This window comes from Scyliorhinus canicula, chromosome 9 (assembly GCF_902713615.1).
Source record: "Scyliorhinus canicula chromosome 9, sScyCan1.1, whole genome shotgun sequence".
Classification (NCBI taxonomy): Eukaryota; Metazoa; Chordata; class Chondrichthyes; order Carcharhiniformes; family Scyliorhinidae; genus Scyliorhinus; species Scyliorhinus canicula.
The window spans coordinates 85,590,716-85,606,353 of NC_052154.1; the positions used below are offsets into that span (position 1 = coordinate 85,590,716).

The 15,638-nt window shown below is 44.2% G+C and overlaps 1 protein-coding gene across 3 annotated transcripts in view; it reads left to right on the plus strand.

Moving 5' to 3' along the window:
- Nucleotides 1-15,638, plus strand: part of vac14 (vac14 homolog (S. cerevisiae)) — a 413,902-nt gene that overhangs the window by 189,088 nt on the left and 209,176 nt on the right. For all 3 annotated transcript variants that reach the window (XR_005461858.1, XM_038807077.1, XM_038807078.1), the window contains exon 15: nucleotides 14,369-14,501. Coding sequence is in view for 2 of the 3 variants with exons in the window: in XM_038807077.1 (XP_038663005.1) it covers nucleotides 14,369-14,501 (133 nt within the window). In the remaining variant the exon portion in view is untranslated. The remainder of the gene's footprint in view (nucleotides 1-14,368; nucleotides 14,502-15,638) is intronic.

Genomic DNA, 15,638 nt, shown 5'->3' on the forward strand with positions numbered 1-15,638 from the left:
AGATTTTGAGGGTAGCTGCCACCACCGGGCTCGTAGTGTACCTCGTTGGAGGGAGCGGCAACGGCGCCGTTACCAGTACCTTCTGGCTCGTGCCTCCACAGGACGCCCCCTCCATCCGTTTCCATGCTGCCCCCTCCCCATCCATTACCCACTTACGTACCATCGAGACGTTAGCCGCCCAGTAGTACCCAGAGAGGTTGGGCAGTGCCAGCCCCCCTCTACCCCTGCCCCGCTCCAAAAAGACCCTCCTTACCCTCGGAGTCCCGTGCGCCCAAACAAATCCCAGAATGCTGCTGTTCACCCTCCTAAAAAAGGCCCTCGGAATGAAAATGGGGAGGCACTGAAACAAAAACCTCGGGAGCACCGTCATTTTAACGGACTGTACTCTACCCGCCAACGACAACGGCAGCATGTCCCACCTTTTAAATACCTCCTCTATCTGCTCCACCAACCTAGTAAAATTAAGCTGGTGCAGAGTCCCCCAGCTCCTAGCCAACTGAACCCCCAGGTACCTAAAACTCCTCACTGCCCTCTTTAGCGGGAGCCTACCAATCCCCTCCTCCTGATCTCCCGGGTGTACAACAAACAGCTCTCTCTTGCCCAGGTTCAATTTACAGGCCGAGAAACTCCCAAACTCAGCAAGGATCTCCATCACCTCCGGCATTCCCCCCACCAGGTCTGCTACATATAGCAGCAAGTCATCTGCATACAGCGACACTCGGTGCTCCTCCCCACCCCGCACCAGACCCCTCCACCTCCCCGACTCCCTGAGAGCCATGGCAAGAGGCTCAATTGCCAACACAAAAAGCAAGGGGTCAGGGGGCACCCCTGCCTCGTCCCACGGTGGAGCCTGAAGTACTCGGACCTCCTCCCATTTGTCGCTACACTCGCCATCGGGGCCTCGTACAGCATTCTGAAACATTCATATTCGACTTGAAACGCTAACTCTGTTTCTGTCAACACAGACCTGCTACTAATTTCTGACATTTTTTGTTTCCATTTCAGATTTCCAGTATGTGTGGTATTTTGCTTTTATTTGTGAGTCTCTGTTTTCTTTGCATGCATTAAGCCTAATCCTGTCCCTTCCAATTTTCCATGGGCTCACCACCTCTACTTTAAATGGCTGTTGCAAGGTTAGCAGGGTTATAGTGTTGAGCTGTCAGGTTGCTTTCTTGTGCAGTACCAGATTTGCCATTGTCCTCTTGTCATGGAGGTCTACAGCACAGAAAAGCCCTTCAACCCATCACGTTTGCGTCAGTCAAAAAACACCTTTTCTCACCCCATTCTCCAACACTTGGCCCTTAACCTTGTATGCTTCAGCATCACAATGTATATCTAAATATTTGTTAAATGTTGTGAGGGTCTCTGCCTCCACCACCCTTTCAGACAGTGAGTTCCAGATTCCCACCATCCTCTGGGTGAAAACATTTTTCCTTGACATTCCCTCTAAACCTCTTTCCCCTTACCTTAAATCTCTGCCCCCTGCTCATTGATCCATCCACGAAGGGCAAAGGTTTCTTCATGTCTACTCTATGCACCTCATAATTTTATACATCTCACTCATGTCCCACCTCAGTCTCCTCTGCTCGAAGGGAAACAATCCAGTTTATCAATTCGCTCTTAAAGGCTAAAACTCTCCAGCTGAGGCAACATTCTCGTAAGTCACTGCACCCTTTCCACTGCTATCACATCCCTCCTACAATGTGAATTACTGCACACAATACTCTAGCTGTGGCCTAACCAACATTATACAGTTCTAGCATTTTCTCCCTGCTTTTATACGCTATGCCTCCGCTATTAAAGGCAAATATACCACATGCCTTCTTAATCACTTTGTCCACCTGCCTTGCTATCTTAAGGGACCGGTGTACATGCACACTAAGGCCCCTTTGATCCTCAGTGCTTCCCAGAGTCCTGCTGTTTATCATGTATTCCCTTGCTTTGTTTGTCCTGCCCAAGTACGTCACTTCATACTTGTACGGATTGAATTCCATTTGCCACTGATCAGCCCACCTGACCAGTCTGTCTATATCCTCCTGTAATCAAAGGCTATCCTCCTCGCTATCATACCACCAATTTTCATATCATCTGAGAACTTACTGACCAACCCTCCTACATTCAAGTCAAAATCATTTATATAAACCGTAAGGGGCCCTAACTGGTTGCAGGCTTCCAGTCAGAAAAAACACCCCTCAACCATAACCCTCTGTTTCCTTCACTCAGACAATTCTGGATCCAATTTGCCAAGTTTCCTTGGGTCCCATGGACTCTTACTTTCGCTATCAGTCTCCCATGTGGGACCTTGGCAAAAGTCTTGCGGAAGTCCAAGTGGACTACGTCAAATGCATTACCCTCATCTACACATCTGGTCACCTCTTCGAAAAATCCAATCCAGTTGGTCAGCCTCCCGCACCAGCTTCCCTGAACAGGCGCCAGAATGTGGCGACTAGGGGCTTTTCACAGTAACTTCATTTGAAGCCTACTTGTGACAATAAGCGATTTTCATTTCATTCATTTCATTCAGACATGACCTTAATAAATCCATGCTGACTGTTCTTGATTAATCCCTGCCCCTCCAAATGCAGATTAATTCTGCCTCAGAATCGCTTCCAATAGTTTCCCGACCATTGTGATTAGACTGACTGGCCTGTAGTTTCCTGGTTTATCCTTCCTCCTTTCTTGAATAATGATATCACATCGGCTCTCCTTCAGTCCTCCAACACCTCTCCTGTGGCCAGAGAGGAATTGAAAATTATTGCCAACGCCTTTGCTATTTCCTCCCTTTCCTCAGTCAACAGTCTGGGATGCATTTCATCCAGCCCTGGAGATATATCTACTTTTAAGCCTGCCAGACCACTCAGAACCTCCTCTTCGTTTATGTTAATTTCTTTAATTTTATCACAATCCTCCCTGATTTTTATAGCCACACCGTCCCTCTCATGAATGAACATCAACACAAAATATTAATTTAGAACCCTACCTGCATCCTCCAGTTTCACACACCCACCACCACTGTGGTGAATAATTAGCCTTGCTCTTTTCCTAGTTGGCTTTTTACCCTTAATATATTTGTAAAGCAACTTAAGATTTTCCTTTATTTTGCCAACCAGTATCCTTTCATGTCCCCTTTTTTTTTGCTCCCCTAATTTCCTTTTTAAGTTCGCTCTTGCACATTCTATACTGTAGGGCTTTTGCTGTTTTGAGCTCTCGATGTCTGCCATAAGCCTCCCTTTTTCTCTTTATCAAATGCTGTATCTCCCTTTATATGTATTTGTTGGTTCCATCCTTTTTCTTTATTGGGGCATGTTAGGTCTGTAATCTCCCTATTTCCTTCCAACTGAATGCATCCCACTGTTCTGTCATGATTCACCTAAACGTGTCTGCTCCCAGTCCACTCTGGCCACATCATTTTTGGCCATAATCCTTCTTACTGTGGCAGATTGGAGAGCCTTGGCTGTGAGTAAGCAAGTTCGCCTTGGTCAGTGATTGAATTGGAGACCTTTGGAATTTTCATGACTGGGCTTTGTAGAACCTTCCCGTAGTAGGTCATTGCTGTTTCTATTTTGCACAAATTATTGAAAAGATGAGTCGGGCTACATGTCTGAAACATTTGCGCCTCTTGAGAGCATGCTTTGATGTGTCAGTTAAATCAGATATGTCACTTCACAGTTGAAAGCCTGCTGGTCATATGTAATATTTATCACTCTGAGTGCTTCATTGAAAATATCTTTATCTGGATTCTGAGTTCGCCAGGCTGACTGATGTATAAATCTTCCCCAACAAACTCACCTACGCACCCAGAACGATGCAGAGCCGAATGGACCAGTCCCAGTTTTGATCCCTGGCCTGTGCTCAATTAGCTAAACTCATCCATTTGAGTGCCAACAGTTAGCCAAGGTGCCACTGGATCTGAGACAGACTTGCCTCGCTTTCCAATGAACCTTCGCTGCTAAGAGACTGCAGCTTGTGTCGATGTTGGTGAGGAGAATAGCAGACGTGATTATGTTGCCCCCCCCCCCCCCCCCCCATCCGAGTTGAATAGCTGGTAAACACACAGGATCTCTGGTCACGCATGATTAATTTGATCATTTGGGTGAGGTATCAGGTGATTTTAGCTCTTGTGGCCTGGCTCCAAGCAGAACAACATGCTCCTCCCTACTCCAGAACTGACCAGACCAACGGCCCTAACAGAGAATCCTCTCGACTGGAGCTGTCAAATGTTAGTGCTGTCAACTCCCAAGGGTAGAAACTGCTGGATTCTGATTGACGGGTTGCTTTGTTGTAGAGTCAGATTTGAATACCCCAGAGTGCGGTGGATGTTGGGACAGTGAATAAAATGAAGGAGTTAGACAGATTTTTAATTAATAATGGGTTGAAGGGTTATGGAGAACGGGCAGGACAGTGGAGTTGAGGCCATGATGAGATCAGCCATGACCGTATTGAACGGTGGAGCAGGCTCCAGAGGCTAAATTGCCTACTCCTCCTAGTTGTTAAGTTCTAAGAAATAACTATTCCGTCTAATTCCAACTCTTTGGTAACAGCACCTCATGCACAAGTCTGGTGTACTTGATTAAGATGGGAATTTATTGATTAATAAGGGGAATCGGGTTATAAGGAGCAGGCAAGAAAATGAGGATGAGGAACATTTCAGCCATCATCAAATGGCGGAGCAGACCCGACGGGCCGAATGGCCTAATTCTAACACATATGGAATCCTGCATCGATGAGCATATGCACCTGGTCTGGTTTTAAGGGAAGTGAATTTGCAGCATTCACATTGTAATTGATGAGTGTTCGCCACACTTGTGATTGCTGTCATGTTAGAGCCTGCACAAAGATTGTGCATGAAACAAAATAATTTGTATTTGTATCTGTATCTCGCCATTTCCAACCTTAGGACCTAAAGTACAACCAATCAATCATTTTTGGAAGTTAAATCATTTTTGTAATGTAGGAAATATGACAGCCAAATTGTACACAACCTGATCCCACAAACAACTCGGAGATACTAACCACATCTGATGCTATGGATGTTGATTGGGAGATGAACAATGACCAGGGAAAAAATCTCCCTGCACCTCTTTAAAATAGTGCCATGGGAACAAGGTAACATAAATAATATGTATATGATAGATCTCCATTGGGTGGAATTATACACCTGATAACATCTGGAAATACTCAGCAAACGGCAGAATCCGTGGAGCGAGAAACAGAAGGCAACATTTCAGGTCCTTTTCTGCCGAAAGATCATTTACCCTTAATGTGTGTTTCTCTTTGCCTGACTCGCTAAGCAGTTCCAGCATTTTCTTTTTTGCTATCCACTATCTGCAGTATTTTTCTTTTTGTTTTGCTCAGTGATTGGCAAGATATACTCGTAATGCCTCGCCAGATGAGCAGAAACACAAAGACTTCATTGTCTATTCATGTATATTACATTCGATTTTGCTGAACCTTTTTTGTTCAGCCTCTGGACTGGAGCTGTGCAAGAGTCTGGGTGGTACATCAGGGATTTTCTGTGCAAGTTAATCAGGAGGAAAAGCCCATCTTCTTCCATTCTTCATCACATCACTGCCTTGAGACTGGCCTCCTTCCCCTTTGTTTTCCTGCGCAGGGTGTGGCTCACATATTCACGCCTCCTTTTTTTTGGGGCTAGAGCAATCAGGTGTGAGCGGGGTGACCGCGGTGAACCAGAGTGACACGCATGGGGGCAACATGTTGGCAACCCCCTACACTCAGCCTGGCAATGGAATCCTCCTGCCATTGCTTACCGTGCTTCGATCAGCGTTGCCAGGGAGACCGTGTTCTGGTGACAGCAGCTGCATGCAGAGCTGATTGTTTAATTAATCTGTCAATTTAGATGCAGAGACGCTGATTTTTCACACAGGCCGAGGAGCAATTACTATCGTCAGAGTATAATGAATGCAGGTGTTCTGTGAGTTGGCTTCTCATGGAATGTGGCTCCTTCTCTGATCTGTCAAATTACACTTCGATCATGATTAATGGGAGTGTTGGATAATTTAGCTGGCAGAATATGGAATATCATTACCTAATATTACAATCCATTTTAATTTTTAAAAACCATGTTAATGCCCCTTGTCTACAGGAAGGCTTTTTTCAGCTGACTCAAAATCCTTTACGCATGCTTGCTCCATGCCTGTTATGGTAGCTTCCCCGTTAATGTGAATCTTTTTGGATGTGGCTCAGTTGGTGTAGGAAAGGTAGTAAGGGATTGATAAAACTCTCAATGGAAAAACAGGAGACTGCTCAGCCTTTCTTCATAATTAGTGGACCACCAAAACAGATTGCATAGCCAGAGACACTCCTTTGGAAGTTTGCTGTTCCCTAATTTAATTTGCAGGTCATTAATTACAGAGAAGTGCAGGTGTCCTGCTATTGATCACTGTGCAAGTTTTGGGCTTATTGTGCTGAGAAGATGGTAGATCCAAATGCACCACTCAAATTCTCAACCTCGACCAAGCTGCTCAGAATATGTTGGATGAAAGCTCTCAAGGAAGCGGGAGCTAAATGAACAAACCTTCCAAGCCTTGTGTGAACCTTTGAGCAATTTAAGTAACATTGGTCATGGCTTGGTGCACATTGCTTTTGCTCATGGCCACTAGTGAAGTGTGCATATCGAGGGTGGGGAAGTTCCATATAGAGTACATGGCCGACATATGGTAGTACAGCTGACGATGCACCTGTTGTGGTCAGGACTTTCTTAGCAGCCTACATGGAGACTTTGGGGAAAATTCTTTCCATTCGGGAAGGACAGTAGGAAGCAGTTTTTGACCCACAACTGGAAGCAATTAATTATTTTATCCCGAAGGCTGTGAATGTTGGATCGTTTGGAGCCTTCAAGACTGTTTCTTCCATTGAAGAAAGACAGAGGGAGCCTTATTGCTTGAGAATAATTTTGTCTGTGTTGTGTACGTACAATGGATTTGAATATCAGAATTGCTATAGGAGAAAAGACCAAGGTCCATCTGGTTTGCCTTCAACCTTTGCCTCAGAATATTCTGTCTATTAAAACGTTAAATCACTTGTGTAAATTGACACTTTGTAGTGAGTTTTAGCCTGGGCAAGTTTGCTTCAGTCTCGATGGATGAACAGAGGAAGTCCCACTTAAATTCCAAGATGCATTAATTGTGGAACTTTGAACACCTGCACTTCCAGTCTTTGTCCGCTCATGCTGGTTTAAGCAGGGAATCATGTTCTAAATACCTGAACCAAGATCAATATGTCTAACAGTGTTTGCAAGCACTCTGCAACTTGGCTCAGTTGGCTATTTGGAGAAGATCATCTCTTTTAATCTTGGTTTCACGTTGGGGGTCTCCACACTGTTCTAGGCTGATCTCTGAATAGGCTTTCTCATATTTCTTTATTTGATTGGTTGCCTTTTTATAACTCCACTCTGGACAGCTATTTTAAGGTGCATAAGGGGAATCAAATTGACATCGTAAGTACTAACATTAATTATTTAAAGGTGTACTTTTAAGTGGGGTTGAAAAACGAAAACCAAGGCCTCTTTCATTCTTGCTCAGAATAATATTTCAATCCAAATGGAAAGTGGTGGGAGGAGTTTGAATTAACTTTTAATAGAAGAGGCGATGGCGTAGTGGAGTTGCCAGGGTAAAGCTCTGTGGACACGGGTTCAAATGCCACCAGCGCAGGTGGTGACATTTCAATTCAATAATGAGCTGGAATTAAAAGGCCTAATGAAGACATGTTACCATTGTTGATTGTCATTAAAAACCCATCTGATTCACTGATATGCTTTAGGAATGGAATCTGCCGACATTACCTGGTCTGGCCGACAAGTGACTCCGAATAGATCCAAAGCAATGTGGTTGACCTTTAAATTCCCTCTGAAATGGCTTAGCGAGCTACTCGGATCAAGGGCAAGTTGAGATGGGCAACAAATGCTGGCCCACATCCCATGAATGAATAAAGCAAAACCCTGTGTTCATCAGCCCCATTTGAAATTTCTTCTTGCTCTTTTCCACCCTGAAAGGGGGAGATCCTGGGGAATTCTTCTGTGACAACTCGACTACATTGTACCAGCCACCTGCTACTATCTCAACCACATTGTCATCCTCTTTGTGTTAGGGTATTGAGTGTCGGTAGGCTGAGAGACCAAGGAAGTCATCACAGCCAAACCTGACTTCCAGCCGCACAATGTGCCCCACCACCACATCAAGCATGTTAGGATGGGAAGTGGTGCCTGCATTCCCAAGAATTAAAAATGAAATACTTAACAGAATGCAGTGAGGAGCAGGATACCAGTTGCTGACACCCCTGTGGTCTCAATGTAGATAGCATAGTCTAAAGATTAGAGCCAGGAGTGAAATTGGGTCACACTTCGACACATACAAGATAATAGAAGTTTGAAACTCTCTCCTGCAAATCGCACCACTTCTAAATTCATTTACGGGATGTGGGCATCGCTGGCTAGGTCAGCATTTGTTGCCCATCCCTAGTTGCCCTTCAGAAGGCGGTGATGAGCTGCCTTCTTGAACCGCTGCAGTTCCTGGGGTGCAGGTACACCCACAGTGCGGTTAGGGAGGGTGTTCTTTTCTGTTCTCTTTGTAGCAGTTGGATACAACTGAGTGACTATTTCAGAGGGCATTTAAGAGTCTTATACCACATTTCTCTGGGTTTGGAGTCACGCGTAGGTCAGGCCAGCTAACCAGATGGGCTTTACAACAATCGACAATGGTTTCATGATGTTTTTATTGAATTTAAAATCCACCATCAGCTGTGGTAGGATTCAAACCCAAGTCCCCTGAGCAATACTCTGGGTCTCTGGATTATTCACCCAGCGACGATACCACAGCGCCACTGCCTCTTGATGCTCGATCAGTTTGTTGTCAAACTGAAATATATAGATTTTTGCTAACCAAGGGTATTAAGAGCTATGAGACAGAGACAAGTATATGGAGTTACATCGCAGATCAACTATGATCCCATTGAATTTAAGAAAAGGCTGGAGGCACTTAACTGTTTCCAGGTTCCTAAAGCCCTGTCCGAACACTGAGTGCTGAGTGTGCCGAGGTAAAGTGCCTCGCTGCCCTGGCTCTAATTGACAGAAAGCTCTGGTGTGGTTTGTATGGCTGTTGGACATGTAGTAGCATATTTGAAACTGGAATAATTTTCAGTTTGCAGTGTAGGTAATGTTATGTGCGTATGTAGCTCTTGGATGTGGAACACAGCAGGCATTCTAACTTGTGATATGGAAAAGTTTGGATAATGGAAAGTTTGGTGTATCTGGCCTAATCAATGTTTGACAATGTCCACTATCAACCTGAAAGATGATGGCCCTGGATCTATTACTGACATCCATCAAGGGATGAATACCTTCATAGTAACTGTGATGCTGAACAAATGGAAAATGTTGGCAGGGAGAAACCCATGAGTCGTCATCAATTAAGTGATGAGATTTTGAAATTGATGGGAGTTGTGCAGTTTTCAGTTCTATCCATCTATTGTTTTCTTCTTCATTTCTGAGATATGAGCATCATTAACAAAGGCAACATTTGTTGCCCATCCCTAATTGCCCTTGAGAAAGTGCTGGTGAGCTGCCGTCTTGAACTACTGTAGTCCATCTTCAAAGATTTTAGGGGTGACCAAAAGCTTGATCCAAAGGATGGGCTGTTAGGTTGGTGTTAAAGCATGAGCGGGAGGTGGAGGAGATTTCGGGGAGAGAATTGAAGAGTATGGGCCTGTGACCTTGGGGCTATCCCGTTACTGCTTTGAGGTGAGAATGATCCAAATGGGGGAGTTGAACACCAATATCTGAGAGACTATCACTTTCAAACCTTTTTGAGACCAAGGGGGTTGGCAATGTGGCAGTGGCTACAAACAGAATGATTGTGTTTTTGAAAAGGGTGGGAGTGCGATGGCGGGGATTAATCACAATGTCAGTTACAATTTGTGGACAGGAAGGAAAGTTGGGTGTCCAGTTTGGTAGGAATGGAGTTAAGGGAGCAGGAGGTTGGTTTAATGGGCGGGATGGGAAGCACTAGAGAATAACAGTTGGCTAGGTTGTGAGAAGACTTAACTTTATAAAAATGGGTTGGGGGAAGCAGCTGAGCTGAATATTCTCTCACGATAGCACCAGATAATGCATAGATATTTAAGATAGAGGCTGTTGATGGTGAGAAAAGGAGAAATTTCCTTTGTCCTCCAGAATGACCCGAGAATAGCGGTCAGTTTAGTACAAGTGCGTGAGGAATTGATGTGGTGGAGTTGGATCTGGCCATCATAACTAAATCTGCAGTTCACCAACTCAAAAGCAGCCAAAGACCTGGGAACATGCCAACCGTTTGTTCCAAAGCATCTATTGAAGACAAATTCAAGGTTTGCTGGTCTGATTAGTAAGTTGGCGGATGACACCAAGGTTGGTGGAGTGGCAGATAGTGTTGAGGATTGTCAGAGGATACAGCAGGACATAGATAGGTTGGAGACTTGGGCAGAGAAATGGCAAATGGAGTTTATTCCAGACAAATGTGAGTTAATGCATTTTGGTAGGTCTAACATAAAGGGGAAATACACAGTAAATGGCAAAACTCTTAGGAAAATAGAAAGTGAGAGAGATCTGGGCGTGCAGGTCCACAGATCTTTGAAAGTGGCAACACAAGTGAACAAGGTAGCCAAGAAAGCATACAGAATGCATGCCTTCATTGGACGGGGCATCGAGTATAAAAATTGCCAAGTCCTGCTACAGTTGTACAGAACCTTGGTAAGGCCGTACTTGGAATGTTGCGCACAATTTTGGTAGCCACACCACCAGAAGGATGTGGAGGCTTTGGAGAGGATGCAGAGGATGTTTACCAGGATGTTGCCTGGTCTAGAGGGTGTTAGCTATGCGGAGAGACTGAATAGACTTGGATTGTTTTCATTAGAAGGACGGAGGTTGAGGGGTGACCTGATAGAGGTCTCCAAGATTGAGGGGCATGGATAGAGTGGATGGGCAGGCTCTCCTTCCCAGGGCGGAGGGTTCAATCACCAGGGGGCATAGACTTAATGTCCGTGGGGCAAAGTTTAGAGAAGATGTGCGAGGCAGGTTTTTTGACACAGGGTGGTGAGTGCCTGAAACGCGTTGCCTGGGGAGGTTGTAGAAGCAGATACATTAATGCAGTTCAAAATGCATCTTGACAAATACATAATAGGATAGGTATAGAGGGATACAACACGAGGAAGTGCTGAGGGTGTTGGCCAAGGTTGATGTGTTGTTCCTCGTGTCTTAATAATGCTCGTAGTCTCAAAGTTGGAGAAGATGCTTTATTGTGAATTTGTTCTCTCTTCAGAGCTTAACTTACGGCTACCTCAAATGCTGCCTGCTTGTGTCTGTGTGTCCTGCTACCAGTTCTGCCTTCCGTGAAGTGTGTCGTCACTTCCTGTCCCTGTGTATTTATAGCTCTCCCGTGCTCCCGCTAGTGCTTGCTCAGTTGTATTGCATCTACTCAGATCTACAATCACCACAGTTGGTATCATGACCGGTACACGCTTGGAGGGTGAAGGTCCTGTCCCTGTGCTGGTTTATTCTTTGTTGACTGGTCTCATTTGACTGCTCTATGCTAGAATATCACCAACACTCTAGCTGCCAGGAGTGTGTGTCCTCGGTATCCCATGAGCATCCTCTGACAGATTAGAGTGATCACATGACCAGCCAAAGTGGATTCATGCTGTCACAATCCCATGCAAGGTATTGCCAGATAGCAGTTTTGTACGTTTCCCAGATGTGATTCTCTGAACACAATAGAAATCTTAAGAAGCAGCAACTATTAGACTGGTGGCTTTTCTTCTAAGCAACTGTTGTTTTCATAAATCTAGAGTTCCCAATTTTCTTTTTCCCAATTAAGGGGCAATTTAGCGTGTCCAATCCACCTAACCTCCACATCTTTGGGTTGTGGGGGTGAAACCCACGCAGACACGGGGAGAATGTGCAAACTCCACAGGGACAGTGACCCAGGGCGGGGATCCAAACCCGGGTCCTCAGTGCCGTAGTCCCAGTGCTAACCACTGTGCCACCGAGTTGCCCAGCAGCTGTTGTTTTTAATACCACATAATTAACATGAAGGGTTATCTCACTCATCCATTCATTTGGGTGCAAGTTCTGTCCATTTCTAGCTCTCACTGCTTTAATGGTAGTCTTGTGAGATATTTTGCTCCTTTTTGTTATTTTCAATACTTCAATCTGCATCTAGCATTGTGGCGGACAGATTGTTGTTTGTTTAACCCCGCAGTTTGCTGCTCTCCATATTGGCTTTTAGCTGACAGTTCTACCTCATTTACAATTCCCATTTAGCAGTCTGATTTGGTTGATATTTCTACTTATTTAAGGTAAGGGATCTCAATAATTTGCATGGTGGATGCTTTTCAATTTTGGGTCCCCAGTTTCACCATTCAGCATTCCACAGTCGGGTTTAATATAAATGTGAAATAAAGATCTCTCTCTCTTACTTCAACAATATACCTCGATGCCAAGAATTTGCTTCTGTGACATTTTCTAATTCTCCCATTTCTGGGAAGTGTGCCAGCTTGAATGCAGCTCTATGCCGGGGTCCTGTGTCCATTGGGAAATGCTTTGGCTGTAGGACCATGACATGATCCTAAGTTCCATAGAAGTAACCAAAATGTAGCATGGTGACCTAGTACACCATTTGTTTTCAGGGACCCAGGCATGACTGATTTGCCTAAATGTCCTGCTTTACAGATCACTAACAGTTAGTTTGCAACAAGCTTCTACTCTGGCCTTGGCACGATTGACCACTGCTTTAAAATGTGGCCTGTGCCAGTCAGTGAGCCATCTATTCTTGAATGGCGGGTAGCGGGATTGGGTGGAAGATGGTGGAGAGGTGGGTGGGGAGATTGAATCCCATTAAACACAAAGTTGGCTTAGCAAGTTTCTGCTATACCCATATCACAGCAACAAATGATATTTTGTTGATAAGATTCTTGCAGCACATTGATGCACCTTTACCAATCCTTTCCCCAGCTGGTGAACTTTGGGAGCTGTGACCTGCCATTTCCAAAGCCATTAGATGCATTTACTGTCAAGGCAGCAGTAACTCTTTGAAAAGCCACTGTTAAATCATTCTGCTTCGGTGTCGAGTAACATTCCTGAGTGATCTTAATTAATTGCCCAGTTTGTTCCCACTGCACATTGAGTCTTGAAGTTAGAGGATAGTTCTCATTAATGATTCTTCATAATAGACTCACAACATCTATGTCAAGTGTTCATAGATGTATTAAAAATACAGTAATTACCAACAATATCAAAAATGAACCCTAAACTAAACAGCAATACTGAGACAAAAGCTTGCCAGTTCTAACCAAGAAATTCAAAATGTGTTACAGTTGTAAGATTGATGCTTGGCCAGATTTTTGAATTCCAAAGTATTTCCCCAACACCCACTCTCCTTTTTCACAACTGGTATGTAACAATTTGGATGTTCCACAGTATTGCCTACTATACAGTAATAATTTGATACTGATTTGACTGACCTGTCTTGGATCCATCCTAACTGTATAACTTTACAGACCAATCGTCTTTCTCAGGCAGGCAGTCCTGCAAAGTCTTAAATGAAGAGATCTTTTCTGCTTGTTCTGTCCCTGAGCGATGACTTGCTGCCTGTTCTGTCTCTGAGCGGTAACTTGCTACCTGTTCTGTCTCCGAGCAATAACTTGCTGCCTGTTCTGTCTCCGAGCGATAACTTGCTGCCTGTTCTGTCTCCGAGCGATAACTTGCTGCCTGTTCTGTCTCCGAGCGATAACTTGCTGCCTGTTCTGTCTCCGAGCGATAACTTGCTGCCTGTTCTGTCTCCGAGTGATAACTTGCTGCCTGTTCTGTCGCCGAGCGATAACTCGCTGCCTGTTTTGTCTCCGAGCGATAACTTGTTGCTGCCTGTTCTGTCTCCGAGCGGTAACTTACTGTTAGCCCAAGGTCTCTTGCCAAAATGCCTTCTAAATCTACTTTATTGTCAAAACTTGTTTTTTACTATATTCCATAGATAATAAAATAAACCAAGCCTTTATTGCGATTACAGATGCAATGTTCTAGCGGACCCAGTCAACAACAAAAGCTAAAAGTTTGATACAATATCAAGATTACGCTTAATCTGGCCCAACATGACTTCAGTTCCAAGATAAACTGTGAAGGAATCACATTGCGCTAGCGGAGTTTATCATCTTGTGTTGCTGCTGACACTGTTCCATTCCCTCACAGCTAAGCTTAGAAAGAAAACTCTGGGAACTTAATATCTGATTATCTTGGGTAAGGTGGTGTATCTCGACTTTCCCTGGGAAAGAGGGTGCTGCTGAGAAACATTCCGTACATCTATTTTAACATTTTTTTTTTGTGCTCTAGGACCTCGAACATTGGAATGTTCCCCCTCCACTCCCACCATGAACTCCTATTTCTTTAAGTTCATGATCAACTTGCTGAAGCAGTTCAACAGTGAGAAGAGGCTGCTGGAAATTAGAGGGGCTTTCATCATCCGGTACGTGAACAGTCTGTTTTGTTTAGTGATCTGGTATTCATTTTCCTCAGTATGAGTACTTCAGAATTTGTATATTTTGGATACCAATGTAATTGAGTCAATGATCCGTGTTTTTAAGTGTTAATAGGGAATGCAATTAGTCTTGTTTAGGGTACCTCAAAGTTAATCTCACCATTTTGTGTTGACAAAATTGAGGAGTATGTCCAAATTTGATGCCTAATTCTTCTGCTCTCCCACGCATTCTCTTCTAATTGGACTTCAAATGTTTAACATTTCCCATTACAGTGTGTAGTATTGGATTTTTGTTGTTTGTTTATCAATGAGAAGGGTACACTTTACCAATTCAGCCATCCATGCTCAACGTCAAGCACTCTCATGTGAATTATATCCGAGTATTTGAGCTCCTTTTAGAAACATAGGGAAGTACAATTCATTGTGGATCACTGTAATATGAAGATTCAACGCTGAGATAATTTTTTTTAGATGTAACCCATTGCATGCAACTAATTTGGCAATAATAGCCTGTTGAGATAGATGGTGTGAGATGTAAAGCCTCACTTGTTCGAGAGGGTCACCTGAGACTGTTGTTGATTGAGACTCGACCTTTGGGGAGGGGGCGCTAAAATGAGCTTCGCTATATGTCTGTGTTAAACTACACCTTATCTGAGAGTACTTAATGCTAGCATTCAGAAAGAAAATGTTCTCATCTCCTTTAGGCAAATGAACTGACACAAACACGCTAACCGCCAGGAACATTAAGCATACATTGTGGTTATCTGTTCAACCACCAGTCAATGTCATGGTTGGTTAGTCCAGTGGTTTTTGATCCCATGATACTGGGATTCTTCAATTGCAGACTTGTTGAATTAGTTTTGTGAGGAGGACCATTGGCTTCCCTGTGTGGGCTGGATACTGATGGGTGGGAATAATCCGAGCCCCCAGTGATAGGTAAGACACCTACAGGCACTGCCCATGAGCCAGACTGTAGTACTCCCTCCAGACCCACGTGTGTCAGACATTTGTACATTTAGTTTGCCATGAGGTTTGAATTGACTTGATGTTGCTATCGTCAGCTGTGTCCCACCTAGATCGAAAGACCACCAGCTTTATTCTTCCCCCTCGCCCCCCCTCCACTAC